The sequence below is a fragment of the Serinus canaria genome, chromosome Z (genome assembly GCF_022539315.1).
Source record: "Serinus canaria isolate serCan28SL12 chromosome Z, serCan2020, whole genome shotgun sequence".
NCBI classification, from domain to species: domain Eukaryota; kingdom Metazoa; phylum Chordata; class Aves; order Passeriformes; family Fringillidae; genus Serinus; species Serinus canaria.
The window spans coordinates 5,807,573-5,828,308 of NC_066343.1; the positions used below are offsets into that span (position 1 = coordinate 5,807,573).

Genomic DNA, 20,736 nt, shown 5'->3' on the forward strand with positions numbered 1-20,736 from the left:
CTAAGCATTGGAATTTTGCAACAATGAAGGATCTCTCTTAGAATTTAAGTTCATCTCCTGTTCATAGTCCTGTCTATCAAGGGATTATATTCTAGATATAGTAATATATATCTATATTTTAAAAGCAATGATCTCCGCCTTAGGAAAAAAAAAATAAAATTGAACACTAAAATTTTATTGGTGCTTGGTCCAGCACAAAATTCCTTAAAATTACAAATGTTCCATTTTTATGTACTAGCAGTCCAAGGAAAAATTTGCCAGCACCTATACTATGTTTTCATTGAGGTAATAGTTTTGTTGCCAGAGATAATAAAAGGAGGAGGTATTCTAAAAAGCAGTGTTGTCTGTGTGTTCACCTCTTATGCAATTGGAGCATTACCTTTTTTGGGGTTTAATATGCACTTTGTTATAGTTTTATATCTTTGCCCGTTTTTTCTCCCCTCCATTTTGATCAGAAATTCTACTATAAAAGGTTTTGCACCTCTTTAGGATAGTGGTGGAAGTGGTGAAAACGCCTTGATGTGTAGAGTAATAAATAGCAACACTTAGAATGCTGTGTGATTTCTGTGTAAAAACATAGTACTTCCAGATGCACGAATTTTCCTAAGGAAATAACTCAATTTCTTTAGGTCATGTGCTTGCAAGTGACTGTTCATTTTGAGAATTTTTGAGATACATACTGCCTGAGCAAACTGCACACTGGAGATGATCATCTTAAATTTGCTAGTCATAAATTTTTGTATTTAAAAAAATGATAAGGAAGACAAGCCTCCTCACAAGATTTATACATGTGCTTCTGTCTGTCTGTATAGTTTCAGTGTGATATTTGCCTCCAGCTCTTTCTTTTTATTTTAATCATAGTAATGACTTGCTCTTCCTTGAGGCCAAAGCTACCCATGCTCCTTCTGAGAGGCTGTTAGTCCTATATGTTATCATTAGAACAAAATTGGCATCCTTTAAGTTTGGAACTTAAAGCCCCATCACTTTATAGTAAAAGATACCCCTTGATTTTAGAGGAAAAAAGAAAGACAAACATAAGCACAGGTGTTTTTGGATAAAATGTGAACATATTTAGCATGAGCATCCTTTTATATGATTTATATTCTCACTTGTCTTGAGCAATTGTTTTCCCTTACTTCTAAGAACAGGAAGTTTCTTAAGTTAACCAGCCTCACTTTTGGATCATGACAGTTTTAACATGATGTCAGAATGGAACATTTTAATGTATAAAATTTTTAGATAAGGTTGCCAAGCACCAAAAATCTTACAAATCATAACTGCTGCTTTGTAAGGATTTGCATTGCTTAGTTATGAACACTTTACACCCCGTCATTTTCCACTTTTCCAGAAGCTGTTGGGTGTTGGATCTGTAAGGATCTGTGGACTATGAGTGTTGGTTTGCCATCAAGAGAGTCCATGCTCTGTGTATTTAATAACATTTTTATTTAACTCAGTACTTTACCACAGTATCCTTGTTAAGACTACTATTTTTAAAGGTCTGTGGCATAAAAATATTGTGATGTGTGGTATGTGTAGAGCATTCCAGGGAGATTGCTCTGCCTGTTGCACCATCTGTGGTTAATGCACAAGCAAGAAAGAGGCTGATGGCTGCTATGAAACTGCAGTTGTGCTTGTGCTTGTGACTGTTGGTCTGAGAATTGCAAGGCTCTTTTTGGTGGGTGAGGAGCAAGCTGAGTAACTGCGTCTGTCCCTTTATTACAGTGAAAAATTGTAGGTTATTTTGCTCCAAGCTGATCCCTACTCACAAAAGAATGAGCTATTGTGACAAACAGGCTGGATTAACAATTGTAGCTTTTGCTGGAGAGATGTTGTACTGGGTTTGTGTAGCAAGGTTTTGGTAGGGGGGTGGCTACAAGCGTGTCCTCTGTGGGAAGCTGCTGTAAGCTTCCTGCCTGTCTGATAGAGTCAGCGCCAGCTGGCTCCAAGACAGACCCACCACTGGCCAAGACTGAGCCCATCAGTGACAGTAGTAGCACCTCTGGGATAATGTAGTTAAGGAGGTGGAAAAGACTCTGCACCACAGCAACTGCAGCTGGAGAAGAAAGGCTGGGAATGTGTAAAAGAAGGATCTCTGGAGACAAGGTCAATAGAGTAGGAAGGACTGGAGGTGCTCCCGGTGCCAGAGCAGAGGTTCCCATGCAGCCCATGGTAAAGACCATGGTGAGGCAATTGTGCCCCTCCAGCCACAGTGGAACATATAAGCAGCCCCTGCTTATGCCCCTGCTTCCACATAAGCATGCCAGATTATGTGGAAGCCCAAAAAAAAAGGCTATGACCCCGTGGAAATCCCAGGCTGGAGCAGGCTCCCCACAGATTATGTGGCCCAGTGGAGAGAGGAGCCCACCTGGAGCCAGCTTGTTGGCAGGACTTGTGATGCCATAGGGAGTCCACACCAGAGCAGTCTGTTCTGAAGGATTGTCTCCTGCAGGAGGTATCCCATTCTAGAGCAGAGGAAGGCCTCTTCCCCATGATGAAGAAGGAGCATCAGAGACAGCATGTGATGAACTGAACACATCCCCCATTCCCCTGTACTTCTGGGTGCAGGAGATAAAGAAAATTGAGAGTAAAAGTGAGTCCAGGAAGAAGGGAGGGATAGGGGAAGGTGTTGTAGCATCTGTTTTTATTTTTCATTATTCTACTCTGTCTTCATCAGTAATAGATTAAACAAGTTTCCGCAAGTGGAGTCTGTTTTGCCCATGACAGTAACTGATGAGTGATCTCTCCCTGTTCTTGTCTTGCCCCATGAGACTTTCATTATATTTTCTCTCCCTTGCTCTTCTGAGGAGGGGAGCAATAGAAGGGGTTTGGTGGACAGGGTCAGCCCACAACAAATTTCGATACAATTAGTTTGATGTTTTAGTGCCTTTGAAAGTGCTGGTTGCCTTTTTGTCATGCTAAAATGAAGCATTTCAGAGGAGGATATGCAGCCATCAGATGCAGACTCAAGTTGTTGCAGTTCTGCTTTTGTTGTGTTTCACCATGATTGTCTTCAGTGATGGCTTTCCTGTATTGCAGTTCCTGGACCTTGTGATCCTGAAGACTTAATTGATGGAATAATTTTTGCTGCCAATTACCTTGGTTCAACTCAACTCCTTTCTGATAAAACTCCATCCAAGAATGTGAGAATGATGCAGGCTCAGGAAGCTGTCAGCAGGATCAAGGTGAGGAGTAAATCCTGCTGCTTCTTCTATGGCTGTTTTATGATTGTTGATATGAACTTCTTTCTTATGCAGTAATTTTTTTCAGATGGGGTTATCTGTGGTTTCAGAACGAAAGGTGCCTCACCTTTCCTTTGCAAAATAAATCATATATGCTGCTTATAGAACAAGACTGATAAGGGGATGTTACCAGGTCATTTAAATTCCCTATGGTAATACTCGTGCTGTATACTGAACGAGAATTTGAAGTGAGTGGTAGTCAAAGTTATGTATTATCTGGGTGTAGAGGGAAAGCAAGTTAAGGAAATAACTAGTATGTATTGCAGCTGCTTCTGGCTTGGCACTCAATGGAAGTGCTGCTGTGGTAGTGACTGCAGTTATTTTTGACCCTGCAGTTTGTTTCTCCACACAAAACAGCTGTGAGCTGATTAAAAAAAAACAAACAAAACAAAACAAAAAAAACCCCACCAAAACAAAACAAAACCTGCCTGTGATGGTACAAAGAAGTGTGGAAAAATAATTTGTCCGGGAATCTGAAAAATTTTGTTTCAAAAGAGAAATTCCATCTGATTTCTGTACATGACATTTCCAGCAATGGGAATGCTGCTGTGGTGTAAGTTACAATTATGTCATTATCAGCTGAAATTAAGATGTGTGGATGAAGTATTGCATGGTTGTACAGGATGCTGCAACATTCCCACTACCCATACACGACTGGCTAGTAGGCACACAGCTTTATCTTCTGCTAGTTCAGCTAATGAACATAACCCACTCTAGGAATTTTTCTTATTTTAATATCTGTGTGTTCTTTTGTATATTTTATTTTGGGTTCTAACTCAGTTTTGGTGTGCAATTATATAAAAGAGAAAGGAAGAGGGGAGGTTATCAGCAAGACCAATAATATTGTCTGTTAAGGTCAGTTGATGCTTCCTACTCCTTTTATTCCTTCCACTGCTTTCCATGGCAAGTTTAGTCTCTTTATATAACTTTGACACAGAAGCTTCAAATAGAGCCATTGAGACAACTTCCAAAAATTGTAATTTTCTGGTGTTCAAATGCATAAGCTCTTGTAACCTTGTCTCTGAAAATGTTAAACATTTTCATATTTTAGAAAAGGCAGGAATGTAGCCATCCTATTAAAGATTATACTCCACCATGTCTGTAGAAGTCTTCACTACCTTGAACTACTGAACCTTTTACAGAGGAGTGATTTATCTTTGTTCATTGGCAACTCTGGATTAAGTGACACTCTTTAAAAATATGTCTCATGCAGCTTTTTTCAACAATGGCAGTTCTTGGTGAGTTCTCCCCAATCCTGCAGGGAAGAGTTTTTATTATAGAGTCTGGTTTTTTCCTGCTCTGGGCAAATAAGGCTGTACCCTTCTGTTTAGTACTCTCTTTGTGTTCCTTCTTGTTGCTTGGCTGTGTGTTAGAAAACTTGCCTGATTTGAGTGAACAGGAAACTAAAGGTAAGGGAGAGTAAAAAGGGCTTCGGTGAGGCTGGATCTGGGAGGGCCACGTCACTGGAGGGTGAAAGGAAAGATTAGCGGAAAGATTAGCATCAGCTGTCATAGGAAATAGGTATCAAGAATGGAACTTGAACCACAGGGAGTTTACACCTAGAAGGTAAAGCTTGTGTAGGAATACACATTAGAAAAAGATTGCAGGGATATGGTAGACAAAAACAAAACTGAATTGATTCAAACTGGGCCTAAGAGGTGTAACAGGATAGAATCTTTCTCTGATATGAAATGTATTTTGTCGAAATTAATTTTAAAAATTACTGTTCTAAGGATTCTGTTATGCCTCAGCATTTCTGTGCATCAAAACAGAAGAAATCTATTTAATGCATTTCACTCATTAACTCCATAATTTGTGCATCTATGTAAATCAGCAGGCATGCATATCCTTTCTTATAGTGTGTTTGCCTCAGGCTTGAGGCCCAAGTGATAGCATTTGTGACCTGGTAAAACCCTAGCTGGTGTATTTAATTTTATGAAACTTGATGTATTTCAGAAAACTATTGACTTGTATTGTATTGTACACAAATACCTTTGAAGACTTCTTGGACAGTTACTGCTTTCTGCTTCTAAGCAAAGCACAGGCAACCCCCCTCCACCTTAGGCTTGGCTTATTAGGGTTGATTTTGGCTGGTTTTGTTGCTGGTTTCCATTAAAGCTAATAGTTTTCAGACAGAAATTCATTATGACAGATGGACTTCCTTCTGCCAGATTCATCACTGCATCAGATATTCCATATCCTAGATGTGTAAATTATGGCTTGCTCAGTGACTATGAAGGCTGTGCCCTATTCATGTTTGTTTATAGAGTGCCTTACTTGTTGCATGTCAACCTTTTCTCCACTGTTGAAGAAAACAAAGCTTTAAATTAAGAATTTTTAAAAGAGCTTTTAAAAATTAAGGGCTTTTAAAATACACAGACTTGCAGCTGAGTATTAAAAAGAGGTGAAAGAGCTTTGTTTAAGCCCTGCTATTTATACCTTCACAAAAGTGTGTAACGTCTGAATTTATTAATCCCTAAAGTGCTTCCTTTTAGCAAAGCCTTCAGACCACATATTCATTCATTTGGAATATGAACAGACTTTGAAAACAATTCTCCAGGCTTTTGCTTTAAAGAAGTAGCTTTTCAGTTGGAAGTACAAGAGTTGGGTGTTTTCTTGCTTGGCCTTTGTCCCTGTGAAAGACAGCTAGGTGAAAATGGATGCACTGCTTTGAAGGTGTTCATCAAATGTAGTTAGGAATATTTCATTAGGAGACATTTTTAGCATGCTAGGGGGTAGGTTTGAACATCTCTAAGTAACACCTGGTTTAATTCTGAGTGAAATTTAGGATAGAACACATATGTGGATATTTAGTTTAGTATTTCACACATTTTCACACACTCAGTGTCCTCTCAATGCTCACTGAGTTGCAAAACATTTTTTGTAGAGACTGAATGGATTGAATAAACTTGGCACCTGTCTGTAGCAAAAGCAGAAGCTTCTTGGATTTTAATCTATTGTAATTTTGGAAATTGCATCTATATAAATAAATACATTTAACTTACCTTAAATGAAAACCCTGTATTCTGTATATTAAAAAAAAAAAATTGTGTGGATGAGGTATATTCTGTTTCTTTTTATTTCTTCTAGAAATACCGAAATAATATTTTATTTGAGTTAGAAAAATAATATGGTGATAAAGAGGATTTGTCTAATAAAGTGTCTTGCATAGAATTATCCTAATTTTTTTGTTGTTCATGGACCATAACTTCTTTTGTGACATTTCCGTCCGTGTAGTGTTAAATCACTTGGTAAAAGTGCTTGATCCATATCATTGCCTTATTTTATGAAATATTTGAAAGTAGTTCTTCAATATGCTTCCATTTGAAGAACAGAATTTTCAGTATATTGAATTATAGTACATTGTGGTAAATTGTTGATTCTACATTGTAAAGTTATAGCTCAAGGATTTTTTTCCCCCGTTTTCCTAATTTTGTCCTGTGCTTTTCTTCTTTTGGGAGGTCTATCGTTCTAAGGTTTGGGAAGGGTGAGAAAGAAAAGCTTGATTTGGAAAGATATCTAAATGCTCTATCTCAGGAGTGTCTTCTCCTTGCCCTGTGTATGACAGGCAGCTGTTACTTAATATAAGTATATTATTTCTGAGTATTAATTTAAATTGAGAGTAATGTAATGAAGAGCCTGCCATATAAGGCAGTTTTAACTGCTTTTGCAATAGTTTGCAATCACCTGTTGCAAAATAACCTATCAGGCTATAAAATACTTCTTAGTCCGAAAAAGGTGACTAGAAGCTATTTTGAGAATGTTTCTATTTGTAAATAAGCAGTGTGGCCTAAACTTTAAGTAGCTGCTTTTAGATTTGTTTAGACAAAATCTGACAGATTTAAGTTGTGAGCATCAGTATTAAAATGTTTGATGTGTCTCATGATTCGGGCCTCCTATTTGCTCTTCCTAGAAGTAGCTAGTGCTGAATCTCTCTGGAGCTTGTAACTATAAGCCTCCTTCCTACCATGAGCACACGTGTAAATTTAATTAGCAAAGAGCCTGTTACTGTTGGAAGTTAAGGGCTAATTGCCAGCCTGATGAGTCTTGCATTCCTTCAGAGCAGGTCTGTAAATTTCAGTTCACCATTGGTTTGAATTCTTGGTTGCAAGACTGTAAAAATTATGTTTGTTTGGGTAGTTAGTAGAAAGGTCTTTTAAGGTGTTTCTGGAGCTGAAATGCATGCTCCACTGCTTGCTTGAAAGAATGTGATAGTGTGGACATATCTTTGCATAGGTGTCACAGGAAAATTTATTGACCAGTTCACTGTGTGAAGATTGGTACGGATTTATTTGCTCAGAAGGAGGAGAAGGTGAAAGTGACAGTTATGTTGTCATTTCATTTTTCCAGGAAAAAGCAGCGTAGTGTTAGGGAGGTTGTTTCTTTGAAGTCTGTTGAAGTATGAGATCTGAAAAACCTGTAATAATAAGGCATACAATTTTTCACTCACCTTTTACATTGGTGTACCTTCAAAAGAAATAACTTCATGGTTTACACTGCTGTGAGTGAGGGGAAGCTTTGTTCAGTTTCTTAAACCATCCTCCCCCTACCAAACCTCAAAACCAATCACACACAAAATAACCTTGTTTGTTGCAAGTAACATTTTAAGTGAAAAAAAAAATCCTTTTGTGTTCTTCCTGACTCTTTTGGTGCTGTTTCTTTTCATTTCTGAAATTAATTGTGCTAAACATAAAATTTTACAATTTTTTAAGCTAAAAAAAAAAAAGAGGAAGTTAATTTAAGCAGGGACTAATTTAGACCAGCTAGTAGTCTGTCCGCCCTGACATTAGTTTGTAGATTCCTGCTTGACTTGGAGTCTCTGTAAGTTCTTCTCTAACTGTTCTCCTGTCTCTGTTTGTTCCATGCTAAGCAGATGGCCCAGAAATTAGCCAAAAGCAGGAAGAAGGTGCAGTACAAACTCCATCAGCTTGATGTTATGCTTGTTCTTTTGTTTTCTGGGACGGTTTTTCCCTTTCTTTTTATTTTGTGGTTTTATTTTCTGCATCCAGCAAGGTTTTTTTCAGATTTATTTCTGAGCCACCATGCAAGTTTATCTATCTGAGAAATCAGTTGCCTGATTGGCCATTTTTTGTTGCTTCTCATTAGCCATTTCATGTGTAGAAATAGAAGAAAGATTGGATTTATCAAATGGTTGCAGGCAGTACCCAAAATGCATATTAAAGAATCAGGACTGACATGGCAAAGGTTTAAACATTGTAAAATGATGGATTAAAATGAAGTGTGGGGGTTTTTTGCTTGTTTGCTTTGGGATTTTTTTACTCCTTTTTTTTTTTTTTTACTTTTTAAAAAAAATTTAATCTTTATGTAGGAGGACGTTGTTTGACTCACAGAGGTGTCAAATTGCTGGATGCAAAAAAAAAAAGTTTATGTCTATACATACAGTAATATACTGAGATTGATTCATCTTTGTAATAAGTTTTGTTTGTGGAGCTTTCAACTACCTTTTAACAAATGTAATTTAAAAAATACTACAAATGTTTGCTTTCTATTAACAAAATATTACTTCTTATGTGGGTTACTGCTTGAAAAGTATGTTTTCTGACTGTGAAGGTCTTCTTGCCAGAACTGCATTATAAATAGTTCAAACAGTACCTCCTGTGGTACAGGTTTTTCCATTGGTCTTGGCAGTCACTGCTAGCCCAAACAGAAATTCCTCAGGCAGGAGATACTGTTAGGCCTTTCTATGGCTTGTATGAAAACCTTATTTGAGGTGGGATTTATAGGGTGCAGAAAATGGTAAAATCATATTACTTTTCAATAAATCTTTATAGTTCATGTTGCAGGTATAATTTTACTGAATCACGAAAAATAGCAGGCAAGCTTTTATAAGGCTAACTTTTTTTTCAAACAATACCCAATTCACTTTCACGTATATGATATAGTTTCCACATCTTTGTGTTTATCTTTTGCTTCTGCAGTCTAATACTCTATCCTGCATTGCTGTTCTGGTGACTGTGTCTTAGTGTACCCCTGTACGTGAACTAACATCATTATTAGTAAGTGTGTTACTTCATGTGTTTGACTCTAATCCACTTATTTGCAGGCTCCAGAAGGTGAATCTCAACCCATGACTGAAGTGGACCTCTTCATTTCTACACAGAGAATAAAAGTACTGAATGCAGACACACAGGTATAGACATAGACACCTTTGTTAGCATTGTTGGAGTAGACTACTGGAATAGACTTTCACATACATGTTAAAATTTGTCTTTAAAATGTGCTGGATCTTATATTCCCCTCTAGGCAGAAATCCATGGTCAAGAGCCATGTCATACAAGCAGTCTTTCTGGTGTGTCTGACTATAGAAATAATTAGAATTTGTGGGTAAGATAATTCCAGTCAGTTTATGTCTTCTGAGCCGTGCTGCATCAAGTAATGATTGTGCCCAGAGTAGCCCAAATTGTTAAGCTGCAATGATTTGTTTATAGTCCTGTACATATACATGCTCAGCACATGCAGGTTCTGCAGTTGAGGTCTTGATGTGCTTTTCCACAGAAAAAACCCCGTAAAACTTCCTCTTTTTTTTATTTTTGGAAAGTGAAGCTCTTGGTTTCTGTTGTGTCTCCCTTCATGCATGACAGATATTAGAGACTTCACCTAGCAGAGGTCTTACAGCTATTTGTGTGTTTTTATAATACTAGATGTGCAGTAAGAACTTAGTTGAGGCAGCTGCTTATGTTGGTTTTTCTTATTCCCCAGGAAACCATGATGGATCATCCCCTGAGGACCATTTCTTACATTGCTGATATAGGAAATATAGTTGTTTTGATGGCTCGTAGGCGAATGCCACGCTCTAACTCCCAGGATAATGTGGAAGCATCTCACCCCTCTCAAGATGGAAAGAGGCAGTACAAAATGATTTGTCATGTCTTTGAGTCTGAGGATGTAAGCAATTACATTGTCTTGTAGTTTTCTAGGATTGGAAAAGTAAGCACATTTTGATAGGCCCAAAATCCACTGTGAGTGGTCCTGTTTGCTTTTTAACTGCGCACAGTATTTCATCTAAGCAGAGGAACTTGCCTGCCACTTACATGTTTGGACATGACATGTCACAGGAAGTTGGTGTTTATAGAAATGCTTACTTTTTTAAAGCTTCTTTAGTGCCTTCCAGTAACAGTGATAGGAGGGTCCAGTTGCTGCAGGTTACAAATACCAGCTCAAATTTTGTATAAGAGAGGGAAAGTCTATCAGAAGTGCTTTTTTTCATAGGAAAATTCTAATCCCAAGTCTTGCATTGAGGATCAGTCACTGACACATACCAAAAAAGTGATTTTTTATTTTTCAGGTGGTTTGTGTAGGGGCTGTAGTTGCTGTCATCATATCAAAAAGCCAGCAAAGAAAGGTTGTAATTTCAGCAATCCCAAAATATGCTGAAGAGAAGCACAAATGACTAAATTCTAATCTATGGCACAGTTAAGATACTTTACACAGGACTAAATTACCTTACACAGGAATTGATCTCCTGTCTTCACAATCAGTGTATATAACTTGCTGATTTTATGTACTTTTTAAAAGTAATTTTCAGTAACTGAAAAGTAAAATCAAACTTACTAGATTGAAGTGGTTAGATATGTAATTTTTAGGATCATAGTCAAGTTAGCCCTAATAATCTGGGAAGTTTACATACTCAAGAGAAGTAAGTAAAAATTCCAGAAAATTCCATTTTCTTCCCTGTATTCCAAACTACAGTGAACAGCAAGGACTTTGAGATGGGAGGATTTTCTTGAATAAGGAGCTGATTTTATGAAATAATTTTATGTAATCTGCTCTAAACCTCTGTCTGAATATATTATCTGAATATATCACTGCACATAAATATATTATTGCACATGAATGTGTATATGTATGATCCACTGCTGAAGTTAAAAAGTAAGGACTACTCATGAAAGTAATCCTAGACCAAAATTGACAGTGTATAAAAATTCTGGATTATTTCCACAAATAACATGTTAGCCTGTTTTGTAAAGCCTTTTAAGAATCTGGTGGGAAATACAGTAGCCAATGTATTTTTTGCGTAATAACATTTGACATGCTACCCGCTTTGAGGCTGCTGTTCCTGTGTTTCTAGTCACAAGTTTGGACACTGCTTGCTCTTTTACTGGCCAGTTGAAAAAGCAAAATCAAATTGTCAGGTGCCAGAGTCTGAGGCTTATTTTCCTTCGCCATGGTATGTTCTGACCCTTTGCATGATCCATACTTACCAGATCTGTTTCCTAGGCTGCTGTTAATATTTTGGCTAACTAAAATTTAAGCTTCCTAATCTATGGTTTGTTTGGATCAACCTGTATTTGTGTCATGTGTGATCCTCTCTGTAAATCCAACTGGCTTGTAAAATGCCTGTAGATCCAATAAAAGCATTGCTCATTGATGGGGAAAATATGCTGAAAAACTTCAGGTTGCATCAACTCTCCTTAGTCATGTTGTATAGCTTACAGGTAACTTGCCAAATTTATCTCAAATCCTGAAGTGACTAACAGTCAGAATGGAAGGACTGTAGCAGCAATGAAATGGCAGCTTCAAAGATTTTGTACCTTCAGTGAAGTCATGTAGCCTGTTTATATTATAAAACTTCTCTTTTCTTCTTCTGGGACAGCTGGGTACTTGGCAGAATCTACGCAGTCAGTGAAGCAGAAGCTGTAAGCCTGTGAGTGGGTGTTGGCCAGAACATGTCTCTGCTTGGATGAGTTTTTGTCTAAAGAGGACAGCACCAGATTTTCAACTATTTAGACGTGTACCTTTACATGAGTTAACCCTTAGAGATGTGTCCAAATGCCAGATGTCTAAGTGGTAGCCGATCTCTTCCTGGAGTGAAGATGCATGTGTATGAATGTAAAGGCTGCACTCTTCACTTAGGTTACTGAGTTGTGGAGGTGCAGTTTTACCATTTTCTTGCTGTCCTTGCTGTCAAAATTAAGCTGATCTTAGCTTTAGTAATATACTACTGGTCTACATATTGGTCTTTTCAGCACCAGCAATCATACTGTTCTCATCAGCAGGTTTAGTGCTAGTTTGAGCTGTCTAAGATGCAACAACATTTTTACTTCTGTGTTGGGAACCTTTCCTTTATTAGGGACTAAACTGGTCTTTAAAAATGCCCATCAGACTGTGTAAAAATATACCTGAACAGCATTCATTCATTACCAGTACTCTGCCAGGGCTCCACTGTCAGCTGTGGAGCTCTCCGTTTCTCTTCCCTGCCTTTGCCATAGGCAGCCCTGTGATTCAGTGCAAATCACAACCACCTCCTTTGCACTGCACAGTGCTCACTGCATGAATCTCTCCACATACACACAGCAGTATTCTGCACCATGCTGTGCTTTGCTCTCCTGCCCGTTACTTGCCTGACCATGATTACTGTGTCAAAGGTGAGCATCCCTCTGGCCTTGCTTGGCACAGAGCTTTCCCCACGTCTGCCTGCTGCCCAGTTTCAGTCCCACAGCTGCAGGAATAAAACAGCTCATGGTGGGAGCAATGCGGTGTAGTGAGAGGTGCTTTTGGTGGATTTAGGTGCAGACAAGGCTCTGGGAAGCTGCAGGTGCAAGAGGATGCTCACACAGGACAGAATGAGTAGGAAAGAGGCAGAGAACTCCCAGGATCACATGAGTTAGAGGGAAATAAGTGTAGGGGATAGAGGCTGAAGGTAGTAGCAGGATGAAGAAAGAGATGTATATGACCATTGCAGTTACTTTAGGGCTTGATCTGGTCTCTAGTTGCTGCCTTTTTCCTTCATTATCTGAGGCTTAGGTAGGAGTAGTCACTATCAATGTTGTAAAGGATGGTAGGAAAAGTTGGAAATGCCCTTTTAAATGTGGTTGTGTGTTTCCTAGTAGGCATTTTCTTTTTCATTGCTGGCTTGTCATAGAATGACATTGCTTCTGCTGGAAGGGAGTGCCATCTGGGAGCAGCACGTGTGGGAAGAATGATAGCTGCAAGCCACAGTCACTGCAGTGGCTCTACCTTTACACTTACATTAGCAGTTCTTACCTGTGACAGGATGTCTTGCTTTCTCATGTTTGTAATTTATAATTGCTTTCTGAGCTAGATTCATGGCAGAGCTGAATGTGTTGAGATTTTGTGGGTCTTTAAAATTAATTTGTAAGGCACAAATATATTTTAGGCTGGATTGCAGTAACTTGTAGGTTCATCAACTTGATGATCCATTTTACAGTGTGATTGTAACAGAAAATGTCAGTGGACATGATCATCAGAATGTTTCACTTTTTTCTTTTCTTTTGCCTTTTCTGGGAACTGCTACAGGCGCAGCTGATTGCACAGTCCATAGGTCAAGCATTTAGTGTGGCCTACCAAGAATTTCTGAGGGCAAATGGAATCAACCCAGAAGACCTTAGCCAGAAGGAATATAGCGACTTGCTTAATACCCAGGACATGTACAATGATGATCTGATTCACTTCTCCAAATCTGAAAATTGCAAAGATGTATGTCTCATTTTGGTTTTTTTTCCACAAATATTCAGCTGCTCTTTATCAGTTGCCGGCCTGTGTTGGCAGAAACTAAAGAACCATTAATACTTCCTATGAATTATCTCACTTGGTCTAGAATATCCTCTCTAATAGGACACCCTGTCATCAGTTCTATTTCAAATGCAAACAGTAAACCCCAAATTTATCAGCAGTCAACTGATTTACCATCTGTTTCTGTTCTTTGTACCAAACAATTTTCAGACATGTTTGAACACGAATTTAAAGCAGATTAACAGATTATTACAATTTTTAAAACTACAGTGAACAACATAAAATTTATAGAAGCAGCAGTGTTTATGAACATGATTGTTTCCAGGTTTTAAATAACTGTGTGTGCCAGAAGGCTTTGCAGTTTGCTTAATAAAAATGAACCAGTGTGCAGCTGGAACACACAGGTCATGTTTTTCCAATGCAGAGTTGTAAAGTCTTGCAATCTCTTCTTATTTAGTTTTGTCCACCAAAGCCCATGGCATCAGGGTTTCCTTCACTGGAATTTCTTCTTTTCATAAACAGAAATTACTTCTGAGGGGTTTTCAGCACTAAGTCTGTATTGTGTGTCATTTAATGTTTGAATGCAAATGAAAGGTAGTAAAACATGTACCCTATCTTGTTTTTCCTTTAAATTAGGAAGGCAGGTTGCAAATGAAGAAGAGTCTATTTATTGAGTTTGTGAATGTTTGGAGTGGGATGATATTAGTTCCATGGGTGTGAAAGAAATTCTTTTTTAAACACTTTTTCTTATTATACAGGTTTACATTGAAAAGCAAAAGGGAGAAATTCTAGGCGTGGTGATTGTGGAGTCTGGCTGGGGATCCATTTTGCCTACAGTTATCATAGCCAACATGATGCATGGAGGACCGGCAGAGAAGTCTGGGAAGCTGAACATAGGGGACCAGATCATGTCAATCAATGGGACCAGCTTGGTTGGTTTACCACTCTCAACATGTCAGAGCATTATAAAGGTAGGGAAAATGTTAAAATGTTTCTGGAAGCTACACATTTTAAAGAGACATAATTGAAGAGGAGAAAGTGTAAAACTGAAGTAAATTCTTACCAAATGTTTCAATAGCACTTTCCATTTCATGAGCTGAAAAAGTAGTGTAAATTATGCCCCACCAATTTTCTGACTCCCCACAGGACCACAGAATGGGTAATGTTGGGACCACTAGAACTACTCTAATCCAACATTATTGATGAGGTCCCCTCTCAGTTGTCTCTTCTTAATCCTGAACAGGGCCAGCTCCCTAAGCCTTTCGCAGAACTGTGGCATTTTTTAGATTGGAAATGACATTTAAGATCATTGAGTCCAACAGTTAACCTTTTCCTTCTAAGCGAAGTGCTCCAGACCCCTAATGATAGCCCTCAACAGGACCTGCCTGCTCCAGGAGCTCCATGTCCCTGCTGTGCTGAGGAGGCCAGAACTGGACACAGCACTCCAGATGTGCTTCCCCAGGGCTCAGTAGAGGGGCAGGATCACCTCCCTCGAGCTGCTGGCAGGGCTCTTCCTGATGCACCCCAGGATAACATCAGCCTTCTTGGCTACAAGTGCACTGCTGGCTCATGGACAGCTTTTGCTGGGGCCTGGGATTATTCCTCCCCAGGTGTATTTGCCCTTGTTTAATTTCAGAAGGTTCCTTTCTGCCCACCCCTCCTGCTTGTCAAGGTCCTTCTGAAGGGCTGCACAGGACTTGGGTATCGGCCACTTCTCCCAGCGTTTGTCATCGGTGAGCTGGTTCAGGAGGCACTCCATCTCTGATGATAAGTTAAATGAGATTGGGCCCAGTATGGAAGCTTGGGAGATACTGCTAGGTACAGGCATCCAAATAGACCTGTGCCACTGATCCCAGGCCTCTGAGCTCTCTTTCCAGTTCTCAATCCACCTCAGCACCCACTTCCTGAGCTTGGCGTTATCTTGAGAGGCAGCATCAAAAGTCTTGATCAAGTCCAGAATGACAACATCCAGTGCCATTCCAGACTGCTGTGCTATTTACTTGTGTACCAGGTCTCTGTGCACAACTTCACAAGGGATTATTTTGTGCAGAAGGAAGATATTACCAGGTACACACTTGAAATTTTATATCGCAAATGGAGGCACAGGTGCCTAACATTGTCAGAAGCCTTACTAGCTGTCAAATACCTCTTAATATTTAGATGAAATAGAGTAAATGCTTTTTTGTTTGTTTATACCTATTTTTAAAGCTTTAAAAGTTTGGCTTAAAGACATACCTTCTATGGCATCTTTGCCCAAGTTATTTCAAAGTCCTTTGCTTATTTAGTGCTTCTCTTCACTTGCATAAATGGGATATTTTAATTGGAAGAGCTTTCTGCTAGTTGTCAGAAAAGTATGTGACAATGAAAAGCTTCCAGGTCATCTGGAATTGAACAGTGCCTGGGGCAGCTGTAGCATACAAAGGAATAAGTATTGCAACATCAGTGTTTAAAGAGCAGGAAAGATGCATCACTAGAGAGTGTTTGAGACAAGGTTCATTAGTTATTTATTAGTTATTTATTGAAATTAGCTATTTGTTGAAATGGTCCTGCCTAGCTCTGCAGATCATCATATGCAGACACATAATGTAATGCTGGTGGTACTTTATACAGACAGTCTTCCCTGATTTTCAGCAATGTACCTGTTAGACTTATTCATTTAGGCAACTTTTTGGTAGCAGGTTGTATTATGTAAATTTTTCTTTCACTTTTTTTTTTTAAATTGAAAAATAAGTTTTCATTTACAAGGTAAATTTGCCAAGTTAAAAAAAAAAGTACATACAAAGTAATTTGTATTATCTCCTAATACTTGAACTGAGATGTTTGTTATAAAGACTTTCCATTCAGGTTTCTCAAAATATTAATACTGAGCTCTGTTAAGTAATAGATGCATAAGTCACCGAACCAGTCATTTCAGATTCAATGAGCAGAAATGACAGCATGGGTGATAAACTAAAAATATGGCAAAAACAGTCTTATCTGTAAAGAAAGAAAGAAAAAAAATTGTATTAATATCTTTGTGCCAGCATCATCAAAACAAAAACCCCTGCAAATTTATGCTTGTTGTGATTGCTTCCTATCCTGCATAATTTTTATTTCTAAAACTGTGATAAGTTATACTTCCTTTATTCAGATGGAAATTTTGTTGTGCTCATCAGTATTTTCTCAATACAGAACCAACCAGCTTTTCTGTTTCCAGCTTCTGCAGGCCTTTCTCTTCTTCCCTGATACCACAGTTTCCACAGGAACTCCCAGCCCCTTTTTTTTTTTTTTTTTATCTTTCTAAAGAGATGATAATCTTATGTTTGCAGATCTTCATAACCACACATCTGGAGTTATTCATATAGCACTTTTGTGAACAAGTATGTGTATGAATGATCTAAGTGCAGATCATTAAATGGGGTGGAAATATGCCAGATTTCACATTTCCTTAGCATGCTGGAAGGATTCCTATGAAAAAATGATAATATTATGTGGATAAACATATGTCACAAGCACTTCAAACAAGATAATTCAGTATTATGGATGTAATCTCTGCTCCTAATTTGCCATAAACCAATTGCGAACTGATGGAGCTTGGAAGAAGCTTTCCATGTGTAGTGGCTATTCCCTAATAGGATTATGCTACTTTTGTCCTTTTCAAAAGCATATGGTACTGGCTACTATCAGAAATATAGTCAGGAACTAGATAAACAAAGAAAGGTGGTCAAAATACAGTTTTTTGTTTCTGATCTGTTTATGTTACCAGTCTGTATACTTCTGAAGAACACCCACTTCTGAAATATATACACTTTCTGTAAAATATAAAAGATTTTTCATTAGGGACAACATTATTTTTTTACCCCAGGGAATAAATGTAAGTAACTTGCACATTCATCAGGGATATCAAATCTATTCTGTGCATGTACCCTGAGTGAATTCAGATGACTGAAGTTAGACACTCAAATTCCTCATAGATGTGGACATCCCCAGTACTCTTCATGACTCCTACCTTTCAGGATTAGAATATTGAGTCAAAAGCCCTTTAGACTTTGCCACAAACATTGTGCCCACAGCGTAGTTCAAGTTGAGAAGTCCCTGTTCTCTGCAGTATGTGCTGTTGTCAAGACCTGCCTGTAGAAAGTGAATGGCCCTTGAGCATGTGAGGTGCACTGCTAATTCCTCACCGGAGTAGAGGAGTCCATAGTCATGGAAGTGGAGTTCAGATCTTCTTTCTCCTGAGTGTGGAGTACAGGCAGTTCCCACAGCCATGAACTTTGTCATTTGGTGGTCAGACACCCATTCATTGTCTTGCAGCAACTTTCAAGAATGAGCCAAGCTGAGCTCAGCACTGTGTGGATAGCTCTTTACACCCAATGTTGATTACATCCAGTTTAAGGCATTGACAAGAAAACAGACTTCAAGATAGTTCATCAAGCCAGGATGCCAGTTTAGTTACTTAAGTCACTGTTGAATCTGGAGCTCAGCTCAACAGAATCAGCAGTAGTAAACTCTATATAGAGACTTCAATAAATTACCTTAGCTGCAGTAGAAACTACTTTCCAGAATTAATCATTTGAAGTCAGTGTCTGACACCTTGATTGCAGTGGGACCTAGATTTCTATTGTATGTATGAAAGGAATTGAGAAGCAGATACTGGAATTGGCAGGTGTTTAATTAAGCAAGCTGAAAGTTGTTGTATTTTTTAGAAAGCATTTCATTCTTTATGTGGATTTTATTTATTAATGGATTTATGGCTTATATGATATGATATGATGTTATGTTATGTTATGTTATGGCTTATATTTCGTGTGAATTAAGCATTTAAAAATCTCTCTTAACAATCTCCAAGAGCTGTACAAGGGGTCAAGATGGCATTTATTATTGGTATATTACATTTTTGTTTTCACTGAGCCATATGACTACAATCTCTTGAGTCTGGCAGTCACTCTTGTAGCTGTACTAGACCAACATTTTGGTTCAAAATAGAGCAGGCTTCTTAGTGCTTTGCCCACTAGGATTTGAATAACTCCAAGACTGGATGTTCCACAGCCTCTGTGTTTTACCACTCTGACAGTAAAAATAATTTTTTCTCATTCAATTTTCTTCTAGTAGCAAGGAGTGCATGGTGAATATGATATAACTCATTTGGAAGGGAGGAGGAGTACTTGGAATGTATCAACCTCTGTCTTGGGGTAGATGATGAGTGAGTAGATAATTTAAAGGTTAGGATAAAAGGGCAGACTGCTAAGGGTGACCCTTGTGCTAGAGGATGCCTGGGCAAGAGGTGGATGAGACCTTCTACAGACAGCTGAAATCAGCCTTGAAGTCACAGGCCCTGGTTCTTGTGGGGGACTTTATCTACCCTGACACCTTCTGGAAAAGCTACACAGCAAAGCACAAACAATCCAGGAGGTTCCTGGAGAGCACTGGTGATATCTTCCTGTCACAGATGGTGGAGGATCCCACAAGAAACACACAAGGTGTGCTGCTTGACCTTACCCAACAAACAGGAAAGGGCTTGTTGGAGGTGTGAAGATTGGGGCCAGCCTGTGAGCAAGTAAGACTGTAACCATGGACTTCAGGAGAGCTTATTTTAGCCTTTGGGGATATTGACAGAGTCCCATGGGAAGAGGCTCTGCAGGGAAGGTTGATATTCAAGGATCACTTCCTCCAGGCTCAAGAACTACGCATCCCAGTTTGCAAGAAGTCAGACAAGGGGTCAAGAGACCTGCATGGATAAATTAAGAGCTCCTTTCATTACTCAAGCATAAACAGGAAATACACAGAAGATGGCAGCAAGGTCAGGCCTCTTAATATAGAGAGGTTGTCAGACTAAGGAGAGATTAGACAAGGAAGGCCAAGGCCCATTTGGAATGAAATCTGACGAGGATGTCAAGGAAAACAAGATGGGCTTCTTCAAATGCATCAACAACAAAAGGAAAACAAAGGATAATGTGGACCTGTTACTAGATGGAAGGGGGGACCCTGGTGACAGAGGACACAGACAAGGCAGAGTTACTGAGCAGGGCCTTTGGACCAGTGTTCGCTATCAAGACCAGCCCCCAGGAATCTCTGACCCAGGAAATCAGGATAAAGGAATGTTTGAAGGAATATTTTCCCTTGGTCAAAGAGAATTGAGTTAGAGACACCCTAGGCAAGCTCAAAATCCCTACATCCGTGGGCCCTGATACAATGCATCCATGAGTGCTGAGAGAGCTAGCAAACACCACAGTAAGGGTCCTGGCCATCATCTTTGAAAGTTCGTGGCAATCTGGAGACTTGTCTGAGGACTGGAGAAAAGCAAGTGTCACCCTGGTCTTCAAAAAGGGCATGATAGAGAACCAGAGAACTACTGACCAGTCAGCCTCACTTTATTCCCTTGGAAAGTGATGGGATACCTTGTTCTGGAGGCCATTTCTATCCATGTGGATGACAATAAAGTGATCAGCAGTAGTCAGCATGGATTCACTGAAGGTAAATCATGCCTCATTAAATTAATTGTCTTCTATGGAAGAACAGCCACCTGAATGGATGAGGGGAGAGCAATGGATGTTCAACTTCTGCAAGGTTTTCGATGCTGTCTCTCTCAACATCCTTGTAGACAAACTCAGGGAGTGTGGACTGGGTTAGTGGGCAGTAAGGTGGCTAGAGAACTGGCTGAATGACAGATCCCAGAGGGTCATAATCAGTGACACAGGGTCGGGTTGGAGGTCTCTAGGTAGCAGTGTCTCTCAGTGTTTAATACTGGTGCAGCATTTTTTAAGTTGTTCATCAGTGTCTTCAGTGAAGGGGCAGATGGCTCCTCAGCAAGTTCACTGATTGAGCTGGGAGGAGGGGCTGACACCCAAGTGCTGTGCAGCCCTTCAGAGGGTCCTCAGCAGGCAGGAGAGATGGGCAGAGAGGAACCTTCTGACATTCAGCAAGGGCAATGTAGGATCCTGCACCTGGGGAGAAACCACTCTGTGCACCAGGGAAAGCTGGGGGCTGACCTGCTGGAGAGCTGCTCTGTGGAAAGGACCTGGGA

At 39.3% G+C, this 20,736-nt stretch overlaps 1 protein-coding gene across 5 annotated transcripts in view; it reads left to right on the top strand.

The window, feature by feature from the left end:
- Positions 1–20,736, top strand: part of APBA1 (amyloid beta precursor protein binding family A member 1) — an 86,486-nt gene that overhangs the window by 58,772 nt on the left and 6,978 nt on the right. For 2 of the 5 annotated variants that reach the window (XM_030236875.2, XM_050987030.1), the window contains exons 5-10: positions 3,037–3,182; positions 8,113–8,145; positions 9,304–9,390; positions 9,960–10,145; positions 13,518–13,697; positions 14,492–14,704. In XM_030236875.2, the coding sequence (XP_030092735.1) occupies positions 3,037–3,182; positions 8,113–8,145; positions 9,304–9,390; positions 9,960–10,145; positions 13,518–13,697; positions 14,492–14,704 (845 nt within the window). The remainder of the gene's footprint in view (positions 1–3,036; positions 3,183–8,112; positions 8,146–9,303; positions 9,391–9,959; positions 10,146–13,517; positions 13,698–14,491; positions 14,705–20,736) is intronic. The other 3 variants (XM_050987031.1, XM_030236878.2, XM_050987032.1) reach the window with 3 other exon arrangements.